General features: G+C 40.8%; 1 protein-coding gene across 8 annotated transcripts in view; it reads right to left on the reverse strand.

The window, feature by feature from the left end:
* toc (toucan) overlaps nucleotides 1-15313 on the reverse strand; it is a 708907-nt gene that overhangs the window by 561409 nt on the left and 132185 nt on the right. For all 8 annotated transcript variants that reach the window (XM_067767574.1, XM_067767572.1, XM_067767570.1 and 5 more), the window contains exon 3: nucleotides 1318-5681. In XM_067767574.1, coding sequence (XP_067623675.1) covers nucleotides 1318-5681 — 4364 coding nt within the window. The remainder of the gene's footprint in view (nucleotides 1-1317; nucleotides 5682-15313) is intronic.

A 15313-nucleotide genomic window follows, 5' to 3' on the forward strand; every position in this document is an offset into this window, starting at 1 on the left:
CAACTGCATGGACTAATTTCTAGCCTTTCTTTTGAACGAAGTAAACTTCAATGTCCCATCACGAGCGTCAGGATATTACGAACCTCTTCTTTTGAGGCAGTGCAGAACTAATTTCGAATTAAATGAACCTTTTTGGTGTTTATATCATGATTTTAACTTTCATTCCAATTCATTTGATATAGCGGATGCACTTTTCACTATAAAGAAAACTGTCCTATCCTATGTTAACTCATAAAGCATAGTTGTACAAGTATAAAGGAATCTAGATAGATATAGACTTCCATATATGTATCAAAATCATCAGTACCGAAAAAAAATTATTAAGCCATGTCCGTCCGTCCGTTTAGACGCGTCTGTCCGTCCGTTAACACAACAAACTTGAGCAAATATGAAATATCTTCAGCTTCTTTAAGCGTGCAAGTGTAGGCTTCGGTTTGACCTCATTGAAACGGCTAATCCAGATGCAATTTGAAATACGCATTTGAGGTCTTCGAATAAGGTTGGCACTGCTCAGTGTGATTGAGTGTTTCCCCAAGCTTGACTTCGTTGAGAAAGCTAATCCATATGCCATTTAAAACTTGCATATGAGGTCTTCGAGCAAGGTTGGACCCGCTTCAGTGAAGCGAAACGGGATTCCTAGATAACTTTATTCATATATCTCCTAGATAAGGAAAAACTATAAATACTTTCAGTAAATGTGACCGGTCAATTCAATGTCTGGGTAAGGACGTTGTAGAACACAAAAATAAAAACGAAACCATGGTATTGAATTTTAATATGAATCGGGAGGAGACTTCGCCGCAAAGTATCTTCGTTATAGGGCGTGGAATATCGTTTCACTGAAGTCTATATAATTTGTACGATCAGATACCAGTATAGAAAAGTACACAAAGAGCTCCAGAGACCTCTGAAACAACGCACTTGACAGCGAAGGAGAAGATGAACCTAATACCCCAATTGACAGAAATACTACAATCCGACTATGACAAGTTCATGCCTTAATGAATTCCATAAGAAGGCGGCTATCAATGCGGAGTCAGTCTTCCTTATATCGCATATAACTGCAGCTCCGGTTCTTACAAGATGTGGGAGCAATATTTTCTTAGCGGTTTTCTTCGTATCTCCGCATGTTGAGCTCTTCGAGGTGTGAGCCCTCTTCTTCTTTAGAAAGAGAAATGTATATATCAGGTTTATGGGAAATGTGGTGCAAATGAGGACTGGTAGCTTTGTTCAATAAATCTGGCTCATATTTTGTGTGCTGCCTAATTACTTAAATATGTTTTTTTAATTTAATTAATTTGACATCTGTCAACTTACCGCTTAGCTGCTACACCCTGGAACAAACGTTTCGACACTTGTGCTGTTGTTGTCGGACTGCCAACACCGCTGCGTGGCAGGTTATTGTCGATTTGACGCAGCGGCAGAGATACACCCGTAATGCGTGGACTCATTGTGCCACTGACAGCAGTTGAGGTTGGTGAACGTCGTATGAGCGGCGTAGATGAGGCGCTTAAACGCGCTGGTGTTACACTTAAATGCGAACGACTCGAAACACTATTTGAGGGCGAACTTGTGACAGAACAACCGCCACCACCCACAGTAGCACCACCATTCACCCCATTGCTAAGGCGTAATGTTGACACTTTTGATTTCACTTCTTTTAAATTTTTCTTTGGTAATAATGCTTTATTGCTTTGAATTTTATTCATCACTGCATCCCATTTATTGGGTGTTGGCTTTTTACGCACATTCAGCGTTGGCCCACCACAATTAGCACTAACACCACTACCACCACCACTACCGGCGATATCTGTTACACTCGCGACCGAAACGATTGACGATACAGCGCGTTGTTTTGGCGAATTACGCGCATATGCAAATTTCGTTGTACGCGGCGTCGCGCGCTTGTTATTGCTGTTATTTAAGCCGCCGGTACCGTTGTTTGAGTTTGTGGCTTTTGTGGCGGCTGCTGCAACCGCAGCTTCTAATGAATAATGCACATTTATATTTTTTGCGTTGTTATTGCTTTTATTATCCACCGATAATGACGTGGTGGAGGAGCAAGAGGATGCTGTTGAACCACCAGCCACTTTTGTGCCGGCCGTACCCGTTTCCGAACGCGCTTCCCTCTCGAGTAGTGCGCGTCCACGCGTGCTAGCACCAAATGAAAATCTTTCAGTTTCGTCGTCGTAACTTATTTCATACTTAGCACCATCAATGTATGCGATGCCGCTATTCGCGCCATTTACCGTTGTAAGCGAACTTAACGATAGGTGTTTACGCGGCGGAATCACTCGTTGCACTGAAGCGCGTTGTTCGTGCGTGCCATCGTTGGCTGTGTATTTTTCATTTCCAGTTATAAAGTGTAGGGAGCGTCTAGCACGCTCAGCGTCGCTTACTGGACTCAGTATTACTGTTGTGTTCATGTTGTTGTTGATCGTGCCATTGCTGGTATGATGTTTGAGCGCTGAAGTTGTACTCTCTGTAAAAGCTTCTTCCAGTGAGGAAAAGCTTTTGCTGTCCATGTTTACGGTATTCCCATCAACACTGCAATATGAAGTGCGATTTGAGAGTGTGGCCGCAGAGAGTCGATCGGTGCTTATGCTGCTATGTATAGTAGAAGATGTTTGACTACTACTCAATTGACCTTGACCGAGTGGCAGTGTGGCAGCAGCAGAAGCAGTGCTGGCAGTGCGCGCCAACCCAACTTGTGTGTGTGCGTTTGGGGCATTGCTGCCGCTGCGTATAGTAATTTCACTTTTGTTGCCATTTGAGTTTTTACCATTACTTTTTACAGTTTCGGTGGAGTCATCGCCTTCACCTTCACCACCCTCAGGTGATATATCCAACATTGCATCTTGTGTATCTTGGCGACGCATTTGCGCTAAATCGTCATCGCAACGATTTTCCACATCCGTGAATATGCCCGATGACTCCATGCATGAATCTTCAGGGTCTTCGGATATGAATACTGAAGTTGTTGCCTGCATAGGTCCATACAGCTGTCCGTCGATAACTTGTGCACGTCGATCACCACGATGTAGCAAATCATCCGCATCGGACTCAGTAAAGAAATCTGAATCTGTCATGGGATCTTGTCGACGCACGAGCGGCATTTGTTGTTGTTGCAATTGTTGATTAAAGCTCGGCTGACGTGAAACGTGTCCACCCTTACGCGTTGCTGGCCCATTCGACGGCGAGTGATCGCAGGCGCCACGTGACGCCGGCCTTGACATTTCACCATCGCCCTGATAGCCCGTGTCCAAGCTTGTTACGCTTGTGACGCTTGTTATAAAGCTCGTAGAGATCTTTGAAACATTTGATTTTGTCATAGCATCGGAGGCTTTAGAGGAGCACATATCAGTATCAGTGTTTGTAGAAATCGGTTCAGCAGTGCTGTTGCAGCTCGACTGCAGTTGTTGTTGCTGCTGTTGGTATTGTTGCTCACGCTGTGCGTGTTGTTGTTGTTGCATTTGTTGCGCCTGCTGTATATGCAAAGTAGACTCAAAAATATTAGACTGTTGTTGTTGCTGCTGCTGTGACATTAAAATTTCCGTTACATCAGTCTTTACCTCAACCGGATCCAATGGCAGCTCCTCTGGCGATGGCGTCTGATCTATGCGCATGTGATGCATAACCATTTTGTGTTCATTATGAGGAAATGGCAATTCCAAATTATTTGTATTATTTGTGTTAGTCGAGTCCAAGAACTCTTTCATCTGATCGGGTGTTAGTATACCCAAACTTTCATCCAACTCAAAAGAGGTCTGACGTCTTAACGGCAGAAGTTGTTGTGATAGCGATTGCGTACAAGGTGAATGCGGATGCGTAGCCACGGAACTATTAGCAATTGGATGAACTGCAGCATTTGAAGAAAGCGACACATCGACGAGTTCAATTGAGCAATCGAGCGTAGACTCTGTGAGATCCAAACCAAACGAGTAACGTGTTTTTTCGCGTTTAATATTAGGATTATTAACATCTTGCAGTGAAGTGGCAGTGCTCACAATTTTTCCACTCGGTTTACTTCCACGTCGCCCAAAGAAATCTCCAATACGCGAACCCATCTCAAGCAAAGCGTGTGCATCTACTTCCGTTGGTACGCTGAGCGGTTCAGGCTCATCATCTGGTGTGCGTGTAGGTAGGACTAAATCACTGCATGCGCTTTTGAGTGCGAGGTTTGTTGCTGGTGCGTGCGCCGTAGTGTGAGCATGCAGTTTTGCTATGGGTTTCTGATAGTCTGGTGTATTACGTTCAGAGCACGAGTATTCCGTTTGTGTCATATACAAGAGCTTGCTAGTATTACTACGATTTTTCTCAAAGCGATGCATTCTATGTAAGCGCTCATTTAATGGTGACGAGTTCATACTAGAAGCAGCAGTGAGATCGAGTAATTTTTCGTTATTCAACTGCATACTGAGCGGAAGTTTCATGTGTGTTTTCTCAGTCGCTGCAACGCCTACAGCTTTCAAAGTACAATTCATATCATCAGGTTCCGAGCAATTGGAATCATCTAATATATTATCACATGTCCTCTCATGTTCGTTACCACTTTCCGATTGTAACGTGAGATCCAGTTCGAGAAAACCCGATGGGGCGGATACATCTTCTAGTAACTGTAGATTGTCCAATGAGTCGGGGTTCGAATAAGTCGCATTCGTTAGAGGTGAGATTGCATCTGAGGAATCGATGGTTTTCGTAGTACCACCCAGAAGTGATGAGTTAGTCTCCACGATTGCTGTATCATCAGTGAACCGCTTGGCAGGCTTACTCGTAAAAGTCATATGAATATCTGAGCTCGAAGTGACATTCATTGCTTGCCAGTCGGGCATTTTGAATGTTGTCGCGAGAGTTGGTTTCAATATAGCTTCAGACGCATTCAAGGAATAACGCTTATCGAAACTTGTAGACTTTTCCCCATGCTTCAATTCATCCAAAGCCAACGTCTCATTCGCGCTTTTTTCGAATGTGTCACCAAACTGTGCAGCAGCCGCACTAAGTTGTGTGCTATCCAAACTCTGTGTCGTATAGAGCGCATGACGCGTATTATTGCTTAGCAGTTTCGTTGTCTCGTTACAATCCGTTGGACGAATCAAGCGCGTAGTTGTAAGCAAACTTGCAGCGCAAGTCGCTGGTGTAGATTGTGTGAGCGAACTTGGCGAGAATTGTATTACGCCGTTGGGACTGTCCGTACGCACAAAAGTATCGGAACGTGTCAGTGGGCGTGGTGTAGCGAAATAGTTATTCGCCTTGTTGTTGGCAGGCGCCACTGGTGGCGTAACTTGCGCTGGTTTTCTTTTAGCTTTCGTCTGCGTCAGACTTTGAATTTTTGTCAATGTCGATGGTGGTTGGTTTTTTTCCGATTTTGAACCAATCCATTTCTTAAATACTGTAGTTGTTTTCTTAGTAACCAAAGTGACAGCATTTGTGATGTGATCACCGGATGCGCTACGCTTAAGTGCATTCGAACTCACTATAGGAGGTCGCAGACCAGCCAATGTAGTGGGACGTTTTTGTTGAAAACCAATTGTGGATGCTCGTTGAAAAATTTGTGTTGTACGTGTTGCTATGCCGCTAACGCTTTGCGCTGTACTTGAGTTGGTGCTGGGTGTGCGTAAGCTGCCTGGTAACGGTATACGTGAGGCGCCATCTAGTCGGCGTATGCGTGTTGAAGCTGAATCCTGAAAAGAAGAGAAAGGGAAAGAAAAGTTTAGTATGTGAAATGGTAAATACAATTTTAATTAAAATGTTTTGTGGTTTAAAATATACTAAGTAGGGACTCCGCTTGTGCGTGAGAAGAAGATATTAACAGCTATAAGAACAGTATTCAAGCTTATGACAAACCCCAGGGTATGAGTACTACTCTTCAATACTCAATGAGCGAAATTAACTGGAACCCATCAACATATCGTTGCAATAAAGCAGTATCCAGCCTAAACTTTTTTGAAGCTACGCCTAAAATTATGCTACCTTAAGTTAGCACAATGGACATAAGGAAGCTAACGAATACCGAGCGAGTGGAATTTACCCACCCCACCTGTAGCCTGTGGCCAGTTGAGAGCCAATAGCACTTCATTGAATTATCAAATTAAGCATTTTACTTCGCAGTTGCGTTATAATTGTCTGAACTTAAAGTTTACAGTTTTCTGGTTTAAAATCACTCTTAAGCCGCTCCGTTTTCGTCTCATTACCGCTATTCATCTGTTGCAGCTGTGCTACTGATCTGCTCTCGGTCACTCCACTGTTAGTTTAGATGTCAGTGGCCATGCTGCTCAATTAGAGTTACTCGCTAGCTGCGTTGAGTTCTCTGGGTCATACTATGCCCAGCTGTTTCTTAACTGTTGTTGATTGCTCGTTTATCTTAACTTGGCTCTTCGTACTACAGCCTAACCATTTCCCAACTGTTACTACTCGGATTGGCCGCTCCATGTGGTTCTGCTTTTCACGCTGCAGTCCACTTCGGCTTATTTGATGAAGACCATCTGTCACCCCACGTTGGATAAAATCTAAGATATGTTCCGCTATCGTCTGCTTTCATACGGAAAAATGGCAAGTTTGTGTGTACATTGTCGAGCTCAGAATAGTACAACATTCTTAATCAGTGAAGGTTTGTGGGACCACTACTTTACCTTGGATTTTCAAAGCGACACCTCAGCCTTTGACAAAAACTCACTTGATAATTTCAGTGAGCTATTTCCACTACGGCGGTCGCCGTGGTGTGATGGTAGCGTGCTCCTGCTACCACAGGGTAGGGTTCAGGTCCAACATTAAAATGATGAAAACAAGTTTTTTCAATTAAAAGAAAGTTTTTCTAAGCGGGCCGCCCCTCGGCAGTGTTTGGCAAGCACTCCGAGTGTATTTCTGCCATGAAAATATTCTCAGTGAAAACTCAACTGCCTTGCAGATGACGTACGGAGTCGGCATAAAAAAGCAATTAGATCCCGTCCCGCCCATTGGAAGGAAAAATTAAAAGGAACACGACGCAAATTGGAAGAGGGAAGTTTGGCCTAAAATCTCTTCTGAGGTTATCGCGCCTTACATTTATCTTTTGTCAAGATCTAAATGTTAGCATGTCATAAGAGGCGACTAAAACCTATGGACCCGACGGGCCCAAAGATCAACGAGTAAGGAAGGTTAAGTTCGGGTGTAACCGAACATTACATACTGAGTTGAGAACTATGGTGACAACATAAGGGAAAATAACCATGTAGGAAAATGAACCGAGGGTAACCCTGGAATGTGTTTGTATGACATGTGTATCAAATGAAAGGCATTAAAGAGTATTTTATGAGGGAGTGGGCCATAGTTCTATAGGTGGACGCCATTTAGGGATATCGCCATAAAAGTGGATGAGGGTTGACTCTAGAATTTGTTTGTACGATATGGGTATCAAATGAAAGGTGTTAATGATTATTTTAAAAGGGAGTGATCCTTAGTTCCATAGGTGGACACCTTTTCGAGATATCGCCATAAAGGTGGACCAGGGGTGACTCTAGAATGTGTTTGTACAATATGGGTATCAAACGAGAGGTGTTAATGAGTATTTTAAAAGGAAGTGGGCCTTAGTTCTATAGGTGGACGCCTTTTCGAGATATCCCCATAAAGGTGGACCAGGGGTGACTCTAGAATGTGTTTGTACAATATGGGTATCAAATGAAAGGTGTTAATGAGTATTTTAAAAGGGCGTGGGGCTTAGTTCAAAGGTGGACGCCTTTTCGAGATATCGCCAAAAAGGTGGACCAGGGGTGACTCTAGAATATGTTTGTACGTTATGGGTATCAAATTAAAGGTATTAATGAGGGTTTTAAAAGGGAGTGGTGGTAGTTGTGTATGTGAAGGCGTTTTCCAGATATCGACCAAAATGTGGACCAGGGTGACCCAGAACATCATCTGTTGGATACGGCTAATTTATTTATATATGTGATACCACGAACGGTATTCCTGCCAAGATTTCAAGGGTTTTTTATTTCGCCCTGCAGAACTTTGTCATTTTCTTCTACTTAATATGGTAGGTGTCACACCCATTTTACAAAGTTTTTTCTAAAGTTATATTTTGCGTCAATAAACAAATCCAATTACCATGTTTCATCCCTTTTTTCGGATTTGGTATAGAATTATGGCATTTTTTTCATTTTTCGTAATTTTCGATATCGAAAAAGTATGTGTGGTCACAGTCGGATTTCGGCCATTTTTTATACCAATTCAAAGGGAGTTCGGGTAAGTACGCGAACTGAGTTTAGTAAAGATATATCGATTTTTTCTCAAGTTATCGTGTTAACGGCCGAGCGGAAGGACAAACGGTCGACTGTGTATAAAAACTGGGAGTGGCTTCAACCGATTTCGCCCTTTTTCACAGAAATAAGTTGTCGTCCTGGAATCTAAGCCCCTACCAAATTTCACAAGGATTGGTAAATTTTTGTTAGAATTATGGCAAAAAAGTATCCTAGACAAGTTAAATGAAAAAGGGCGGAGCCACGCCCATTTTGAAATTTTCTTTTATTTTTTATTTTGTTGCACCATATCATTACTGGTGTCGAATGTTGACATAATTTACTTTTATACTGTAAAGATGTTAAATTTTTTGTTAAAATTTTACTTAAAAAAAATTTTTTTTAAAAGTGGGCGAGGTCATTCTCCGATTTTGCTAATTTTTACTAAGCATACATATAGTAATAGGAGTAACGTTCCTGCCAAATTTCATCATTATATCTTCAACGACTGCCAAATTACAGCTTGCAAAATTTTAAATTACCTTCTTTTAAAAGTGGGCGGTGCCACGCCTATTGTCCAAAATTTTACTAATTTTCTATTCTGCGTCATAAGGTCAACACACCTACCAAGTTTCATCGCTTTATCCATCTTTGGTAATGAATTATTGCACTTTTTCGGTTTTTCGAATTTTTCGATATCGAAAAAGTGGGCGTGGTTATAGTCCGATATCGTTCATTTTAAATAGCGATCTGAGATGAGTGCTCAGGAATCTGCATACCAAATTTCGTCAAGACACCTCAAAATTTACTCAAGTTATCGTGTTAACGGACGGACGGACATGGCTCAATCAAATTTTTTTTCGATCCTGATGATTTTGATATATGGAAGCCTATATCTATCTCGATTCCTTCATACCTGTACAACCAACCGTTATCCAATCAAAGTTAATATTCTTTGTGAGCTCTGCTCAACTGAGTATAAAAAAGTGTTCACTTTGTATTCGGGCTACTACCAAATGCTGCTAGTACTAGCATACCGAATTCATGTTCAACAAAGGACTGCAAATTATGGACATTCCCAGGCTCAATTTTCAATAGCTATTTAGCAGCACGCTTGTTTCATTTCCGCTTACCCTTCACCGATGTTGTTGTTGTTGTAGCAGTGATTCGCCCCATCTAATAGCTGCAACCAATCACAAATTATCATCAATGTCCTCTAACGGGAGTCCAAGGAAACTTGCTGTTTCAACAGGGGAGGACCATAATGAGACGGGTGTTAGAGGCGTTAGTTCCACAATACAGTTAAAGAGATGGTTGGTGTATTGTGGGACACATTGCAAGCAGGAAATACATTTTGTATGTCGGGGTTGATTCTGGAAGAGTTTAACCTGTTACATTATCCAGATCGAAGTTGAGCTAAAGTGATGCCCGTTTCCCTATGAAGAGTTCGTTCCTCCTATGCTAGTTCTGGGTATTGTTCTTTAAGTACTGGATATACCGGGCCATTCCTGGCATAGAGGTCCGATGCCTGTTTGTGGATTTCACTGCTTGCGATTTTTAGCTTCATACGGCTTTGTTCTCAGGCGCCGTATTTCCTCATAATGCTAACCGAGATGACCCCTTAAGCCCCTGAGAGATTGTTGGGATGCCCAGGTTTCTGGGTATTCAACAGAAACTGTTTGATTAGCATTTAATTTCTCTCCCTAATAGGGAGTATTCTCGCCTCTTTGTATAAATGGCGTTCTTGGAACATAAGAAGACATCCCGTAGCGGTTCTGAGGGCGGTATTTTGGCAGGCTTTTATTTTCTTTCAGTGAGAGGCCTTTAGGCCTGCTGACCATATCGGGGACGCGTAGCATGCAATGGCCTGGTCAATTGCTTTGTAGTGGTAATGATCGATTCTTAATCTCTATCCCAAGTACTGCCGGCAAGAGCTTTAAGGATTTTAAATCGGCTCTGGTTTTTCGGCACAATTGCAGCTGCATGGTCTCCAAAACGTAGATCCTGATCGAGCGTCACAACCAAGATTTTGGGGTGTAAGATAATCGGTAGCGCGGTGCCATCGACGTGGATGTTCAATATGGTCGACATTTGGAGCGTCCATGTCCATGTTAGTCGGTGACAATGTAAGGTCTCTCGAGGCGCTATTGGCCCATATGCTATCGTTCCATAGGCCAGTTTTCGTCATTGACTTCTCTTATTATAAGTATGTAATAGTTTCAAGGAGGAAATTAATCATTGTGAAAGTATCATTTTTAACAAATATATCGATTTGGAAAATAAATATCTCAGGCCCTTTAAAAAAGCATCCCGAATAGTAAACACTTCACTTTTCCGCTTAATAGGTAGGAATTGTTTTGACATCTCTATTGCAATCCCGGAAATTATTCGCTATCACAGCTTACAACTTACATAAAATATTACAGCTCGCATAGTTAGTTGAACCTACATACCTACCCCCCACTGAACAACATGGCCGACGAAAAGGAATTGAGGACAATAAAGACTAACTATGCAAAGGCATTTGACCCATATCAACAACAAAATGAATTAAGTACTTACTATAACTTTTCTAGCTGGCGCCAGTATGACTTCAAGCAATAGCTGAAAGCTGTTAGTTCTCTCAGATAAACAAATGCTGGCTGTGTCTCAATATTAGGTATACAAGTAAGTGCGAAAATTTTTAAGATAAAACGCATGTATTTTCAGGGTTGTATTATTATTGCAAGAAGACGAAGAAAGAGAGCAAAAAATAATCCAATTTTTGTTTAAATTTTGAAATCAATTTACGACAAAATTTATCCAGGTTTCGTAGTTCCAAAATCTGAAAAATGTTGGTAGCGCCGAATAGATTTCAAGTTGATACAATTTATACTGACTTCTCCAGGACATTCGACAAATTTTCTCAGATAATACTTTTATTGAAGCTGGCTGCTATGGGGTTTCACTCTACTTTTTTGGTGTGGATTAAGTCTTACTTATCCAACAGGTGTTGTGTCGTAGAAGTTGATAATACCACATCCCGTACCTTCATTGCTTCCTCAGGTATCCCACGAAGTAGCATACTAGGACCGCTCTTCTTAATACTTTTTATACTCAGTTGAGCAGAGCTCACAGAGTATATTAAGTTTGATTGGATAACGGTTGGTTGTACATATATAAAGGAATCGAGATAGATATAGACTTCCATATATCAAAATAATCAGGATCGAAAAAAAATTTGATTGAGCCATGTCCGTCCGTCCGTCCGTCCGTCCGTTAACACGATAACTTGAGTAAATTTTGAGGTATCTTGATGAAATTTGGTACGTATGTTCCTGAGCACTCATCTCAGATCGCTATTTAAAATTAACGATATCGAACTATAACCACGCCCACTTTTTCGATATCGAAAATTTCGAAAAACCGAAAAAGTGCGATAATTCATTAGAAAAGACCGAAAAAGCGACGAAACTTGGTAGATGAGTTGAACTTATGACGCAAAATAGAAAATTAGTAAAATTTTGGACAATGGGCGTGGCACCGCCCACTTTTAAAAGAAGGTAATTTAAAACTTTTGCAAGCTGTAATTTGGCAGTCGTAGAAGATATCATGATGAAATTTGGCAGGAACGTTACTCTTATTACTATATGTACGCTTAATAAAAATTAGCAATATCGCAGAAGGACCACGCCCACTTTTAAAAAAAAAATTTTTTAAAGTAAAATTTTAACAAAAAATTTAATATCTTTACAGTATATAAGTAAATTATGTCAAGATTCAACTCCAGTAATGATATGGTGCAACAAAATCCAAAAATAAAAGAAAATTTAAAAATGGGCGTGGCTCCGCCCTTTTTCATTTAATTTGTCTAGGATACTTTTAACGCCATAAGTCGAACAAAAATTAACCAATCCTTTTGAAATTTGGTAGGGGCATAGATTTTATGGCGTTAACTGTTTTCTGTGAAAATGGGCGAAATCGGTTGATGTCACACCCAGTTTTTATACACAGTCGTCCGTCTGTCCTTCCGCATGGCCGTTAACACGATAACTTGAGCAAAAATCGATATATCTTTACTAAACTCAGTTCACGTACTTATCTGAACCCACTTTATCTTGATATGAAAAGTGAACGAAATCCGACTATGACCACGCCCACTTTTTCGATATCGAATATTACGAAAAATGAAAAAAATGCCATAATTCTATACCAAATACGAAAAAAGGGATGAAATATGGTAAGGTAATTGGATTGTTTTATTGACGCGAAATATAACTTTAGAAAAAACTTTATAAAATGGTTGTGACACCTACCATATTAAGTAGAAGAAAATGAAAAAGTTCTGCAGGGCGAAATAAAAAACCGCTAAAATCTTGGCAGGTATTACATATATAAATAAATTAGCGGTATCCAACAGATGATGTTCTGGGTCACCCTGGTCCACATTTTGGTCGATATCTGAAAAACGCCTTCACATATACAACTACCACCACTCCCTTTTAAAACTCTCATTAATACCTTTAATTTGATACCCGTATCGTACAAACTCATTCTATAGTCACCCCTGGTCCACCTTTATGGCGATATTTCGAAAAGGCGAACACCTATAGAACGAAGGCCCACTCCCTTTTAAAAATGCTCATTAACACCTTTCATTTGATACCCATATCGTACAAACAAAGTCTAGAGTCACCCCTGGTCCACCTTTATTGCGATACCTCGAAAATGCGTCCACCTATAGAACTAAGGCCCACTCCCTCTTAAAATACTCATTAACTCCTTTCGTTTGATACCCATATTGCACAAACGAATTCTAGAGTCACCCCTGGCCCACCTTTATGGCGATATCTCGAAACGGCGTCCACCTATGGAACTAAGGATTACTCCCTTTTAAAATACTCATTAACACCTTTCATTTGATACCCATATCGTACAAACGCATTCTAGAGTCACACCTGGTCCATCTTTATGGCGATATCTCGAAAAGGCGTCCACCTATAGAACTAAGGCCCACTCCCTCTTAAAATACTCATTAACTCCTTTCGTTTGATACCCATATTGCACAAACGAATTCTAGAGTCACCCCTGGTCCACCTTTATGGCGATATCTCGAAAAGGGGTCCACCTATAGAACTAAGCCCCACGCCCTTTTAAAATAATCATTGACATCTTTCATTTGATACCCATATCATACAAACAAATTCTAAAGTCACCCCTGGTCCACCTTTATGGCGATATCTCGAAAAGGCGAACACCTATAAAACGAAGGCCCACTCCCTTTTAAAAATACTCATTAACACCTTTCATTTGATACCCATATGGTACAAACAAAGTCTAGAGTCACCCCTGGTCCACCTTTATTGCGATACCTCGAAAATGCGTCCACCTATAGAACTAAGGCCCACTCCCTTTTAAAATACTCATTAACACCTTTCGTTTGATGCCCATATTGTGCAAACAAATTCTAGGGTCACCCCTGGTCCACCTTTATGGCGATATCTCGAAACGGCGTCCACCTATGGAACTAAGGATTACTCCCTTTTAAAATGCTCATTAACACCTTTCATTTGATACCCATATCGTACAAACGCATTCTAGAGTCAACCCTGATCCACCTTTATGGCTATATCCCTAAATGGGGTCCACCTATAGAACTATGGCCCACTCCCTCATAAAATACTCTTTAATGCCTTTCATTTGATACACATGTCATACAAACACAGTCCAGGGTTTCCCTCGGTTCGTTTTCCTACATGGTTATTTTCCCTTATGTTGTCACCATAGTTCTCAACTGAGTATGTAATGTTCGGTTACACCCGAACTTAACCTTCCTTACTTGTTATAAATGACATTGGCTCATGCTTCTCGTTTGCGGAATATCTGCTGTATGTGGATGATCTAAAAGTGTTTGCTGTTATAAATAGTTCTGGTGACCCTAAACGTCTGTAATCAGACTTTAATAATGCCGAAAACTGCTATAGTTTAAATTGTTTATCGTTAAATATAAAAATTGCTTTCATATGACTTTTTCAAAATCAGTTAAGTAATACCTTTCGTACTTGCTATAGTATCGCTGGCTATACGTTGCAATCTGTCGAAGAAATCAAAGACCTAGGGGTGTACTTTGACACTAAATTTACGCATGTAAACTACATCATAACTCGATCTTACGTAATGCTTGCGTTCATACTCAAAGTCACTATATTGAGCATTTTTCAGATTGAGGTGGGAGTATGCGGCTGTCATATGGAGACTCTACCAAATTGGCCTCTATAATCGGCTTAAGCTTGTTCAGAAAGTTTTTTTTACGATTTGCTCTACGATATGTAAACTTTTCTGAACCAATGCCTTCGAATGCATCTCGATGTCTTTTAATTGAACTAAACCCGCTTGCAAATAGACGATCCATTCTATCTTGCTCATTTGTCATTGGAATAATTTCAGGGACCGTTGAATATCCATCACTTCTTGATAAAATTCAGTTTAATGTATCATGCAGAAACCTCCGACAGTTCGAATCCTTACAAATTGGGTTTTCCAGAACTATTTATGGTGTAAATACTCCTATTTCTAGGGCTTGCGCTGATCGGAGTGTGTTTTTTAACTCGTCAGGTGCTGACTGCACTTTTCCTTACGCTGCCTTAATTAACCATTTAAGATCTTATTTAAATAAATAAAAATAATAAGACAACAACATTCTTAACCTAGAAATCCAGTGGATAACACAGGCCGACCCATTTAAGACCCCACGTTGTATATACGTCAAGTTTTAGAATTTTTAAAATTGTTCTAGTTTTTGTCTAGGCGTCACATGCCTTTAAATTGGGCTTGGCCAATGATAGCGAGGTAGGAAGTGCAGGTTAGAGAAGGGAACGATCGAGCATGTTTTGTGCTCGTGCCCTGCGCTTGCCAGGCTAAGACTCAAGCTATTACGAGTGATACGGCTGTCAGATCTAGAAACAGCAAAAGGCATAGGTCTTAGAAAGCTTCTAAAATTTTCCACAAGGAAAAATTCTGAAATAATGACCAAACCAACATAACTCTATCAATTCACGAAATATTTGGTAGAAAATGGTACTTTTCTATTACAAGTTTCGGTGAAGGAGATTGAATTATTCCCC

The sequence above is a fragment of the Eurosta solidaginis genome, chromosome 2, assembly GCF_040869045.1.
Source record: "Eurosta solidaginis isolate ZX-2024a chromosome 2, ASM4086904v1, whole genome shotgun sequence".
Classification (NCBI taxonomy): Eukaryota; Metazoa; Arthropoda; class Insecta; order Diptera; family Tephritidae; genus Eurosta; species Eurosta solidaginis.